The following is a 15,000-nucleotide window of genomic DNA, read 5'->3' as shown; positions in this document are numbered from 1 at the left end:
ATGTACGTGTGTAATTATACACATATATAAATACGTGAGGTAGTAGAGAGAGAGGTAGTTAGTTTTGTATTTATCTAAAGTACAAACAGAGAAGGCATCCCATGGGCCCACCACCTGTGGGAGGAACCGCTGGGGTCGGGTGCGATGCCACATGGGTGTCAGTGAAGGTCAGGGGCCTCGACGGACCAGACCCGGGCGGCAGACGCTGGCTCTGGGGACGTGGAACATCACCTCTCTGTGGGGGAAGGAGCCGGAACTGGTGCGGGAGGTGGAGCGCTACCGGTTAGATCTGGTGGGGCTTACCTCTACGCACAGTCTCGGTTCTGGAACCGTACTCCTGGATAGGGGTTGGACTCTTTTCTTCTCCGGAGTTGCCCAGGGTGTGAGGCGCCGGGCGGGTGTGGGGATACTCACAAGCCCCGGCTGAGCGCCCGCCACGTTGGAGTTTACCCCGGTGGACGAGAGGGTCGCCTCCCCACGCCTGCGGGTTGTGGGGAAAACTCTGACTGTGGTTTGTGCATATGCACCAAACAGGAGTTCGGAGTATTCGGCCTTCTTGAGACCTTGACTGGAGTCCTGCATGGGGCTCCAGTGGGGGACTCCATTGTTCTGCTGGGGACTTCAACGCACACGTGGGCAATGATGGAGACACCTGAGAGGCTTGATTGGGAGGAACGGCCTCCCTGATCTAAACCAGAGTTGTTTGTTGTTGGACTTCTGTGCTAGTCATGGATTGTCTATAACGAACACCATGTTCGAACATAGGGATGCTCATAAGTGTACCTGGTACCAGAGCACCCTAGGTCAAGGTCAATGATCGATTTCATAATAATTTCATCTGATCTGAGGCCGTATGTTTTGGACACTCGGGTGAAGAAAGGGGCAGAGCTGTCATCCGATCACCATCTGGTGGTGAGTTGGGTCAGGGGTGGGGAAGACTCTGGACAGACCTGGTAAGCCCAAACGGGTAGTGCGGGTAAATTGGGAACGTCTGGAGGAGGCCCCTGTCCGACAGACTTTCAACTCACACATCCGGCGGAGCTTTTCGTGCATCCCTGTGGAGGCTGGGGGCATTGAACCCGAGTGGACAATGTTCAAAGTTTCCATTGCTGAAGCTGCGGCGAGGAGCTGTGGTCTTAGGGTCTTGGGTGCCTCAAGGGGCGGTAACCCACGAACACCGTGGTGGACACCGGTGGTCAGGGAAGCCGTCCGACTGAAGGAGTCTTTCCGGGATATGTTATCCCGGAGGACGGAGGCAGTTGCAGGGCACCGAAGGGCCGAAGGGCTGCAGCCTCTGCCGTGAAAGAGGCAAAGCAGCGGGTGTGGGAGAAGTTTGGAGAAGACATGGAGAAGGACTTTCGGTCGGCACCAAAGTGCTTCTGGAAAACTGTTCGCCACCTCAGGAGGGGGGAAGCGGGGAACCATCCAAGCTGTGTACAGTAAGGATGGGACACTGTTGACCTCAACTGAGGAGGTAATAGGGGCGGTGGAAGGAGCACTTTGAGGAACTCCTGAATCCGACTAATACGCCCTCTATGTTAGAGGCAGAGCTGGAGGATAACGGGGGATTGTTGTCAATTTCCCACTGATGTAGTCAAACAACTCCACAGTGGCAAAGCCCCGGGGATTGATGAGATCCGTCCAGAAATGCTCAAGGCTCTGGGTGTGGAGGGGCTGTCCTGGTTGACACGCCTCTTCAACATTGCGTGGAAGTCTGGGACGGTGCCAAAGGAGTGGCAGACTGGGGTGGTGGTTCCCCTTTTTAAAAAGGGGGACCAGAGGGTGTGTGCCAATTACAGGGTATCACACTTCTCAGCCTGCCTGGTAAAGTCTACTCCAAGGTGCTGGAAAGGATGGTTCGGCCGATAGTCGAACCTCGGGTTGAGGAGGAACAATGCGGATTCCGTCCTGGTCGTGGAACAACGGACCAGCTCTTCACTCGCAAGGATCCTGGAGGGAGCCTGGGAGTATGCCCAACCGGTCTACATGTGTTTTGTGGATTTGGAGAAGGCGATGACGGGTCCCCGGGAGATACTGTGGGAGGTGCTGCGGGAGTATGGGGTGAGGGGGTCTCTACTCAGGGCCATCCAATCTCTGTACGACCAAAGCGAGAGCTGTGTCCGGGTTCTCGGCAGTAAGTCGGACTTGTTTCAGGTGAGGGTTGGCCTCCGCCAGGGCTGCGCTTTGTCAGCAATCCTGTTTGTAATATTTATGGACAGGATATCGAGGCGTAGTCGGGTGGGGAGGGGTTGCAGTTTGTGGGCTGGGGATCTCATCGCTGCTCTTTGCAGATGATGTGGTCCTGATGGCATCATCGGCCTGCGACCTTCAGCACTCACTGGATCGGTTCGCAACCGAGTGTGAAGCGGTTGGGATGAGGATCAGCACCTCTAAATCGGAGGCCATGGTTCTCAGCAGGAAACCGATGGAATGCCTTCTCCAGGTAGGGAATGAGTCCTTACCCCAAGTGAAGGAGTTCAAGTACCTTGGGGTTTTGTTCGCGAGTATGGGGAAAATGGAGCGGGAGATTGGTCGGAGAATCGGGCAGCGGGTGCGGTATTACATTCAATCTATCGCACTGCCAGGACGAAAAAGAGAGCTGAGCCAGAAGGCAAAGCTCTCGATCTACCGGGTCAGTTTTGCTCCTACCCTCACCTATGGTCATGAAGGCTGGGTCATGACCAAAGAACGAGATCCAGGGTACAAGCGGTCGAAATGGGTTTCCTCAGGAGGGTGGCTGGCGCCTCCCTTAGAGATAGGGTGAGAAGCTCAGTCATCCGTGAGGAGCTCGGAGGAGAGCCGCTGCTCCTTTGCGTCGAAAGGAGCCAGTTGAGGTGGTTCGGGCATCTGGTAAGGATGCCTGGCCCCTAAGGGAGGTGTTCCAGGCACGTCCAGCTGGGAGGAGGCCTCGGGGAAGACCCAGGACTAGGTGGAGGGAGGTCCAGCTGGGAGGAGGCCTCGGGGAAGACCCAGGACTAGGTGGAGGGAGGTCCAGCTGGGAGGAGGCCTCGGGGAAGACCCAGGACTAGGTGGAGGGATTATATCTCCAACCTGGCCTGGGAACGCCGGGATCCCCCAGTCGGAGCTGGTTAATGTTGCTCGGGAAAGGGAAGTTTGGGGTCCCCTGCTGGAGCTGCTCCCCCCGCGACCCGACACCGGATAAGCGGATGAAGATGGATGGATGGACAAACAGAGAAGGAAGTAGGACCAGAAACTTCTTCCTAGTCTACTACTTTAAACATGGAAATCCTTATTTTAATCATTTACAATCATTTGTTTGCTGAGCATATTGTGTCTGTGTGTGTGTCTGTGTGTGTCTGTTTGTCTGTGTGTGTGTGTGTGTGTGTGTGTGTCTGTTTGTCTGTGTGTGTGTGTGTGTGTGTGTGTGTCTGTTTGTGTGTGTGTGTGTGTGTGTGTGTGTGTGTGCATGTGTGTCTCTGTGTGTGTGTGTGTGCGTGTGTGTCTGTGTGTGTGTCTCTATTTTTGTGTGTGTGTGTGTCTCTATGTTTGTGTGTGTGTGGTTCTCTCTGTGTGTGTGTGTGTGTGTGTCTGTGTGTGTGTGTGTGTGTGTGTGTGTCTCTGTGTATGTGTGTCTCTATGTTTGTGTGTGTGTGTGTGTCTCTGTTTGTGTGTGTGTGTGTCTCTCTGTGTGTGTGTGTGTGTGTGTGTCTCTCTGTGTGTGTGTGTGTGTGTGTGTGTGTGTGTGTGTGTGTGTGTCTGTGTGTGTGTGTGTGTGTGTGTGTGTGTGTGTGTGTGTGTGTGTGTGTGTGTGTGTGTGTTTGTGTGTGTGTGTGTGTGTGTGTGTGTGTGTGTGTGTGTGTGTGTGTGTGTGTGTGTGTGTGTGTGTGTGTGTGTGTGTCTCTATGTGTGTGTCTCTCTGTTTGTGTGTGTCTCTGTGTGTGTGTGTGTGTGTGTGTGTGTGTGTCTCTATTTGTGTGTGTGTGTGTGTGTGTGTGTGTGTGTGTGTCTCTATTGTGTGTGTGTGTGTGTGTGTGTGTGTGTCTGTGTGTGTGTGTGTGTGTGTGTGTGTGTCTGTGTGCAGCTTCTACAACAGTGTAGGAGAAGTAAACGTGGAGGTTGTGAAGAACATCCTGGCCGACAGTAAGCAGGTAAAACATCAAACATTTGAAGAATTAAATTGTGGATTTGTGTGTTTTTTTTGTGATTGACATAATTTAGAAATTTTAGAAATACATATGAATAGAGACATTTAAGTCCCGCCCCCACCGGAGGAGAAAACATCTCTCAGTCTACTTTGTATTAAACGTAGTAGTAGGTTTCCTCGTAGTAGTAGGTTTCTCGTTTTTTTCGGTCTACTCAAAAGCAACAGAAACATGTCTAAAAGCTGCCGTGTGCTGATATGACCTACTAACTACGTAGAGAAACCAGAACTTAAGTTTTTATAAGCTGCTATAACCCGAAAAAACTGAGCTTTCATGAAGTGGAAACAGACGTGAGGAATCATCCGAGAGAATGGGGAGACGCTAAGCTAACGTTATGTCTGACGTTAGCTTAATTACAGACAGACGGTTGGGCTCAAACTCACATTTGGATATTTGACTTGGTAACAAAATGCTCGCTGCAAACGTAACGTGGGACATATCGTTCTCTCTGCACATGTTGATGGATGGATAGATAGATAGATAGATAGATAGATAGATAGATAGATAGATAGATGTGTTGATGGACTTTATTATTCCGAAATTGGGAAATCCCTCTGTTACAAGCAGCAAGTTACACACACACACACACACACACACACACACACACACACACTGAGACAAACACACAAAGGCACACACACACACACACACACACACACACACACACACACACACACTGAGACAAACACACAGGCACACACATGCACAGACAAACAGACACAGAGACACACATGCACAGGCACACAGACAAATACACACACATACAAAGACAAACACACAGACACAAACACATACATACAGAGACAAAGAAACACACATACACACACACACACAGACACACACATAAGATATTGAGTAGTTTCTGCGTGTCCCGCCTCCAGGAGAGCGTGATTGGCTGGTATTGAGTAGTTTCTGCGTGTCCCGCCTGCAGGAGAGCGTGATTGGCTGGTATTGAGTAGTTTCTGCGTGTCCCGCCTGCAGGAGAGCGTGATTGGCTGGTATTGAGTAGTTTCTGCGTGTCCCGCCTCCAGGAGAGCGTGATTGGCTGGTATTGAGTAGTTTCTGCGTGTCCCGCCCCAGGAGAGCGTGATTGGCTGGTATTGAGTAGTTTTGGCGTGTCCCGCCCGCCTCCAGGAGAGATTGGCTGGTATTGATTGGCTGGTATTGAGTAGATTGGCTGGTATTGAGTGTGTGTGTGTCCCGCCTCCAGGAGAGCGTGATTGGCTGGTATTGAGTAGTTTGTGTGTGTGTCCCGCCTCCAGGAGAGCGTGATTGGCTGGTACCGACAGCGCAGGAACTCGGGCCAGCAGATGACGTTCAGAGAGAAGCTGGTCCACGAGAACGTGATTGGCTGGTTCCAACCTGACATGAGTTTGTGTGTCACGCCCAGCAGGCTCCGGGCCCAGGAGAGGCGTGATTGGTACACACTGGTATCACACACACACACACACAGTTTGTCACACACCCGCCCAGGATCACAGCGTGACACACACACACAACATCACACACACACAGGAACATCACGGGCCAGCAGACAACATCACAGAGACAAGCACACACACACAGAACCTGAACACACAACATCACACACACACACACACACACAACATCACACACACTGCACACACGCCCAGCAGGCATCACGGGCACACACACACACACACCGAGAGAAGGTACACACACAACATCACATCACACACACACACACAGGTACACACACACACACACACACACACACACACACACACACACACACACACACACACAACACACACACACACACACACACACACACACACACACACACACACACACACACACACACACACACACACACACAACATCACACACACACACACACACAACTGCTACAGGTACACACACAACATCACACACACACACAACATCACACTGCTGCAGGTACACACACAACATCACACACACACATCACAGCCTTGCAGGTACACACACAACATCACAGGTACACACACAACATCATACTGCTGCAGGTAGACACACAACATCACAGGTACACACACAACATCACACTGCTGCAGCTACACACACAACATCACACACACACACAACATCACACTGCTGCAGGTACACACAACATCACAGGTACACACACAACATCACAAGTACACACACAACATCACACTGCTGCAGGTACACACACAACATCACAGGTACACACAAAACATCACACTGCTGCAGGTGTACACACACAACATCACAAGTACACACACAACATCACACTGCTGCAGGTACACACACAACATCACAGGTACACACAAAACATCACACTGCTGCAGGTACACACACAACATCACAAGTACACACACAACATCACACTGCTGCAGGTACACACACAACATCACAGGTACACACACAACATCACACTGCTGCAGCTACACACACAACATCACACACACACACACAACATCACACTGCTGCAGGTACACACAACATCACAGGTACACACACAACATCACACTGCTGCAGCTACACACACAACATCACACACACACACAACATCACACTGCTGCAGGTACACACAACATCACAGGTACACACACAACATCACACTGCTGCAGGTACACACACAACATCACACACACACACACAACATCACACTGCTGCAGTTACACACACAACATCACAGGTACACACACAACATCACAAGTACACACAAAACATCACACTCCTGCAGGTGTACACACACACACACAACATCACACTGCTGCAGGTACACACACAACATTACAGGTACACACACAACATCACATTGCTGCAGGTACACACACAACATCACACACACACACAACATCCCACTGCTGTAGGTACACACACAACATCACAGACACACACACAAACATCACACTGCTGCAGGTACACACACAACATCACAGGTACACACAAAACATCACACTGCTGCTGGTACACACACAACATCACAGGTACACACACAACATCACACTGCTGCAGCTACACACACAACATCACAGGTACACACACAACATCACACACACACACAACATCACACTGCTGCAGGTACACACAACATCACAGGTACACACACAACATCACACTGCTGCAGCTACACACACAACATCACACACACACACAACATCACACTGCTGCAGGTACACACAACATCACAGATACACACACAACATCACACTGCTGCAGGTACACACACAACATCACACACACACACAACATCACACTGCTGCAGTTACACACACAACATCACAGGTACACACACAACATCACAAGTACACACAAAACATCACACTCCTGCAGGTGTACACACACACACACAACATCACACTGCTGCAGGTACACACACAACATTACAGGTACACACACAACATCACATTGCTGCAGGTACACACACAAGATCACATTGCTGCAGGTACACACACAACATCACACACACACAACATCCCACTGCTGTAGGTACACACACAACATCACACACACACACAACATCACACTGCTGCAGGTACACACACAATATCACACACACACAACATCACACTGCTACAGGTACACACACAACATCACACACACACAACATCACAGCCTTGCAGGTACACACACAACATCACAGGTACACACACAACATCACACTGCTGCAGGTACACACACAACATCACACACACACAACATCACACTGCTGCAGGTACACACAACATCACAGGTACACACACAACATCACAAGTACATACACAACATCACACTGCTGCAGTTACACACACAACATCACAGGTACACACAAAACATCACACTGCTGCAGGTACACACACAACATCACAAGTACACACACAACATCACACTGCTGCAGGTACACACACAACATCACATACAGCAGGTACACACACAACATCACATACAGCAGGTACACACACAACATCACACACAGGTACACACACAACATTACACACAGCAGGTACACACACAACATCACATACAGCAGGTACACACACAACATCACACACATCACACACTGCAGGTACACACAACATCACAGGTACACACACAACATCACATACACAGGTACACACACAACATCACATTGTAGCAGGTACACACACAACATCACACACACACATTACACACAGCAGGTACACACACAACATCACATACAGCAGGTACACACACAACATTACACACAGCAGGTACACACACAACATCACATACAACAGGTACACACACAACATCACACACAGCAGGTACACACACAACATCACATACAGCAGGTACACACACAACATCACATACATCAGGTACACACACAACATCACACAGTAGCAGGTACACACACAACATCACACACAGCAGGTACACACACATTACACACAGCAGGTACACACACAACATCACACACAGCACACACAACATTACACACAGCAGGTACACACAACATCATACAGCAGGTACACACACAACATCACACACAGCAGGTACACACACAACATCACACACAGCAGGTACACACACAATACACACACAGGTACACACACAACATCACACACAGCAGGTACACACACAACATCACATACAGCAGGTACACACACAACATCACACACAGCAGGTACACACACAACATCACACACAGCAGGTACACACACAACATCACATACAGCAGGTACACACAACATCACACACAGCAGGTACACACACAACATCACACACAGCAGGTACACACACAACATCACACACAGCAGGTACACACAACATCACACACAGCAGGTACACACACAACATCACCCACAGCAGGTACACACACAACATCACACACAGCAGGTACACACACAACATCACACACAGCAGGTACACACACAACATCACACACAGCAGGTACACACACAACATTACACACAGCAGGTACACACACAACATCACATACAGCAGGTACACACACAACATCACACACAGCAGGTACACACACAACATCACATACAGCAGGTACACACACAACATCACACACAGCAGGTACACACACAACATCACACACAGCAGGTACACACACAACATCACACACAGCAGGTACACACACAACATCACACACAGCAGGTACACACACAACATCACACACAGCAGGTACACACACAACATCACACACAGCAGGTACACACACAACATCACACACAGCAGGTACACACACAACATCACACACAGCAGGTACACACACAACATCACACACAGCAGGTACACACACAACATCACACACAGCAGGTACACACACAACATCACACACAGCAGGTACACACACAACATCACACACAGCAGGTACACACACAACATCACACACAGCAGGTACACACACAACATCACACACAGCAGGTACACACACAACATCACACACAGCAGGTACACACACAACATCACATACAGCAGGTACACACACAACATCACACATAGCAGGTACACACACAACATCACACACAGCAGGTACACACACAACATCACACACAGCAGGTACACACACAACATCACACACACACACACACACACACAACATCACACACAGCAGGTACACACACAACATCACACACAGCAGGTACACACACAACATCACACACAGCAGGTACACACAACATCACACACAGCAGGTACACACAACATCACACACACAGCAGGTACACACACAACATCACACACAGCAGGTACACACACAACATCACACACAGCAGGTACACACACAACATCACACACAGCAGGTACACACACAACATCACACACAGCAGGTACACACACACACAACATCACACACAGCAGGTACACACACAACATCACACACAGCAGGTACACACACAACATCACACACAGCAGGTACACACACAACATCACACACAGCAGGTACACACACAACATCACACACAGCAGGTACACACACAACATCACACACAGCAGGTACACACAACATCACACACAGCAGGTACACACAACATCACATACAGCAGGTACACACACAACATCACACACAGCAGGTACACACACAACATCACACACAGCAGGTACACACAACATCACACACAGCAGGTACACACAACATCACACACAGCAGGTACACACACAACATCACACACAGCAGGTACACACACAACATCACACACAGCAGGTACACACACAACATCACACAACAGGTCACACAACATCACAGCCTTGCAGGTACACACACAACATCACACACAGCAGGTACACACACAACATCACACACAGTACACACACAACATCACACACACACACAACATCACACACAGCAGGTACACACACAACATCACACACAGCAGGTACACACACAACATCACACACAGCAGGTACACACACAACATCACACACAGCAGGTACACACACAACATCACACACAGCAGGTACACACACAACACACACAGCAGGTACACACACAACATCACACACAGCAGGTACACACAACATCACACACAGCAGGTACACACACAACATCACACACAGCAGGTACACACACAACATCACACACAGCAGGTACACACACACAACATCACACACAGCAGGTACACACACAACATCACACACAGCAGGTACACACACAACATCACACACAGCAGGTACACACACAATCACACACACAGCAGGTACACACACAACATCACACACAGCAGGTACACACACAACATCACACACAGCAGGTACACACACAACATCACACACAGCAGGTACACACACAACATCACACACAGCAGGTACACACACAACATCACACACAGCAGGTACACACACAACATCACACACAGCAGGTACACACACAACATCACACACAGCAGGTACACACACAACATCACACACAGCAGGGTACACACACAACATCACACACAGCAGGTACACACACAACATCACACACAGCAGGTACACACACAACATCACACACAGCAGGTACACACACAACATCACACACAGCAGGTACACACACAACATCACACACAACATCACACACAGCAGGTACACACACAACATCACACACAGCAGGTACACACACAACATCACATACAGCAGGTACACACACAACATCACACACAGCAGGTACACACAACACAACATCACATACAGCAGGTACACACACAAATCACACACAGCAGGTACACACACAACATCACACACAGCAGGTACACACACAACATCACACACAGCAGGTACACACACAACATCACACACAGCAGGTACACACACAACATCACACACAGCAGGTACACACACAACATCACACACAGCAGGTACACACACACACACACAGCAGGTACACACACAACATCACACACAGCAGGTACACACACAACATCACACACAGCAGGTACACACACAACATCACACACAGCAGGTACACACACACACACATCACACACAGCAGGTACACACACAACATCACACACAGCAGGTAGCACACACAACATCACACACAGCAGGTACACACACAACATCACACACAGCAGGTACACACACACAACAGCAGGTACACACACAACATCATGTACACACAACAACACACAGGTACACATCACATCACAGCAGGTACACACACAACATCACATACAGCAGGTACACACACAACATCACACACAGCAGGGTACACACAACATCACATACAGCAGGTACACACACAACAGGTACACACACACACAGCAGGTACACACACAACATCACATACAGCAGGTACACACAACATCACACACAGCAGGTACACACAACATCACATACAGCAGGTACAACACACAACATCACATCACAGGTAGGTACACACAACATCACATACAGCAGGTACACACACAACATCACATACATCAGGTACACACACAACATCACATACAGCAGGTACACACACAACATCACATACAGCAGGTACACACACAACATCACACACAGCAGGTACACACACAACATCACACACAGCAGGTACACACACAACATCACACACAGCAGGTACACACACAACATCACACACATCAGGTACACACACAACATCACATACATCAGGTACACACACAACATCACATACATCAGGTACACACACAACATCACACACATCAGGTACACACACAACATCACACACAGCAGGTACACACACAACATCACACACAGCAGGTACACAGGTCTGACTCTGGGACTGTGATGGTCTCAGAGGACATTATAACTGACCCTCACGCTGTCGTCAAGGCAACAGCCACATATGGTGGTCACAGTCACCTGCTAACATCTGCAGGAGCCCGGCGAACTCTGGTGGATTTACACCAACATCAACAACAACAACACTGGACCGGACTGAGACTTCAGGGGAAACTTGCATGTGTTCCCTCTGCTGATCACTCTGTGTCCCACTCATTCCTCAACAACTCTGCACTCAATGAGGACATTCTTACATTCACAGTAAAAGCCAGATTACAAGTCCTCCCTACCAGACTCAACCTCTCCATCTGGTCTCCCTCATTGCTTGCATCACACCTCAGAACATATCACCGAAACTCTGTCTCGCATCCTAAATGGTTGCCATGCCTACAGAGGAATGTACATAGCACGTCATGACAGACTAGTAGACCTCGGAGTGAAAGACATATCAAACCGCTTCCCTCCCTCAGTAAGAATGTACAAACATCATCAGGTAAAACCATCCATGTCCCCCCACTGCAGTAGTACCTCTAGTACTCTCTAGTACCTGGTGGCCAACACACCAGCTGTAGTTATTATCAACGAGGAGTCCAGGGAGGTGCATGTTTTAGAGGTAGGCTGCAGCTTTGATTCCAGCATGGAGGAGTCCTTCTACACCAAGGTAGTTAAATACCAACCACTCCTAAACACCATCTCAGAGCTGGGCTACAGGTGCACACTACTAGTCTTCATATCTGGTAGCCTAGGAAACACACACAGGCTGGTAGTCAGAGGGCTGCAACAACTTGGGATGGACAAAAAGAAACAGCTAAACGGCTTGCTACATACTGCGCCATATCTGCTATTATTGGCATCCGCCACATATGGCTGAGACACTGCTACTTATACCCTTAAGAACTGAGTATTGTGCTAATTATACACTTAAGAACTGAGTATTGTGCTACTTATACCCTTAAGAACTGAGTATTGTGCTACTTATATCCTTAAGAACTGAGTATTGTGCTACTTATACACTTAAGAACTGAGTATTGTGCTACTTATACCCTTAAGAACTGAGTATTGTGCTACTTATATCCTTAAGAACTGAGTATTGTGCTACTTATACACTTAAGAACTGAGTATTGTGCTACTTATACCCTTAAGAACTGAGTATTGTGCTACTTATATCCTTAAGAACTGAGTATTGTGCTACTTATACACTTAAGAACTGAGTATTGTGCTACTTATACCCTTAAGAACTGAGTATTGTGCTACTTATACCCTTAAGAACTGAGTATTGTGCTACTTATATCCTTAACAACTGAGTATTGTGCTACTTATACCCTTAAGAACTGAGTATTGTGCTACTTATACCCTTAAGAACTGAGTATTTTGCTACTTATATCCTTAAGAACTGAGTATTGTGCTACTTATACACTTAAGAACTGAGTATTGTGCTACTTATACCCTTAAGAACTGAGTATTGTGCTACTTATATCCTTAATAACTGAGTATTGTGCTACTTATACCCCTAAGAACGGAGTATTGTGCTACTTATATCCTTAAGAACTGAGTATTGTGCTACTTATACCCTTAAGAACTGAGTATTTTGCTACTTATATCCTTAAGAACTGAGTATTGTGCTACTTATACACTTAAGAACTGAGTATTGTGCTACTTATACACTTAAGAACTGAGTATTGTGCTACTTATACCCTTAAGAACTGAGTATTGTGCTACTTATATCCTTAATAACTGAGTATTGTGCTACTTATACCCCTAAGAACGGAGTATTGTGCTACTTATATCCTTAAGAACTGAGTATTGTGCTACTTATACCCTTAAGAACTGAGTATTGTGCTACTTATATCCTTAAGAACTGAGTATTGTGCTAGTTATACCCCTTAAGAACTGAGTATTGTGCTACTTATACCCTTAATAACTGAGTATTGTGCTACCTAGACCCTTAAGAACTGAGTATTGTGCTACTTATACCCTTAAGAACTGAGTATTGTGCTACTTATATCCTTAAGAACTGAGTATTGTGCTACTTATACCCTTAAGAACTGAGTATTGTGCTACTTATACCCTTAAGAACTGAGTATTGTGCTACTTAGACCCTTAAGAACTGAGTATTGTGCTACTTATACCCTTAAGAACTGAGTATTGTGCTACTTATACCCTTAAGAACGGAGTATTGTGCTACTTATACCCTTAAGAACGGAGTATTGTGCTACTTATATCCTTAACAACTGAGTATTGTGCTACTTATACCCTTAAGAACTGAGTATTGTGCTACTTATACCCTTAAGAACTGAGTATTTTGCTACTTATATCCTTAAGAACTGAGTATTGTGCTACTTATACACTTAAGAACTGAGTATTGTGCTACTTATACCCTTAAGAACTGAGTATTGTGCTACTTATATCCTTAATAACTGAGTATTGTGCTACTTATACCCCTAAGAACGGAGTATTGTGCTACTTATATCCTTAAGAACTGAGTATTGTGCTACTTATACCCTTAAGAACTGAGTATTTTGCTACTTATATCCTTAAGAACTGAGTATTGTGCTACTTATACACTTAAGAACTGAGTATTGTGCTACTTATACACTTAAGAACTGAGTATTGTGCTACTTATACCCTTAAGAACTGAGTATTGTGCTACTTATATCCTTAATAACTGAGTATTGTGCTACTTATACCCCTA

The 15,000-nt window shown here is 47.4% G+C and overlaps 1 protein-coding gene across 1 annotated transcript in view; it reads left to right on the top strand.

Moving 5' to 3' along the window:
- Window positions 1–15,000, top strand: part of abraxas1 (abraxas 1, BRCA1 A complex subunit) — a 25,969-nt gene that overhangs the window by 5,846 nt on the left and 5,123 nt on the right. Inside the window, exons 4-5 of the mRNA XM_028600887.1 lie at window positions 4,043–4,109; window positions 5,426–5,583. Coding sequence (XP_028456688.1) covers window positions 4,043–4,109; window positions 5,426–5,583 — 225 coding nt within the window. The remainder of the gene's footprint in view (window positions 1–4,042; window positions 4,110–5,425; window positions 5,584–15,000) is intronic.

This window comes from Perca flavescens, chromosome 16 (genome assembly GCF_004354835.1).
Source record: "Perca flavescens isolate YP-PL-M2 chromosome 16, PFLA_1.0, whole genome shotgun sequence".
In the NCBI taxonomy this organism is placed as follows: Eukaryota; Metazoa; Chordata; class Actinopteri; order Perciformes; family Percidae; genus Perca; species Perca flavescens.
This window is presented reverse-complemented; position numbering and strand designations above follow the sequence as displayed.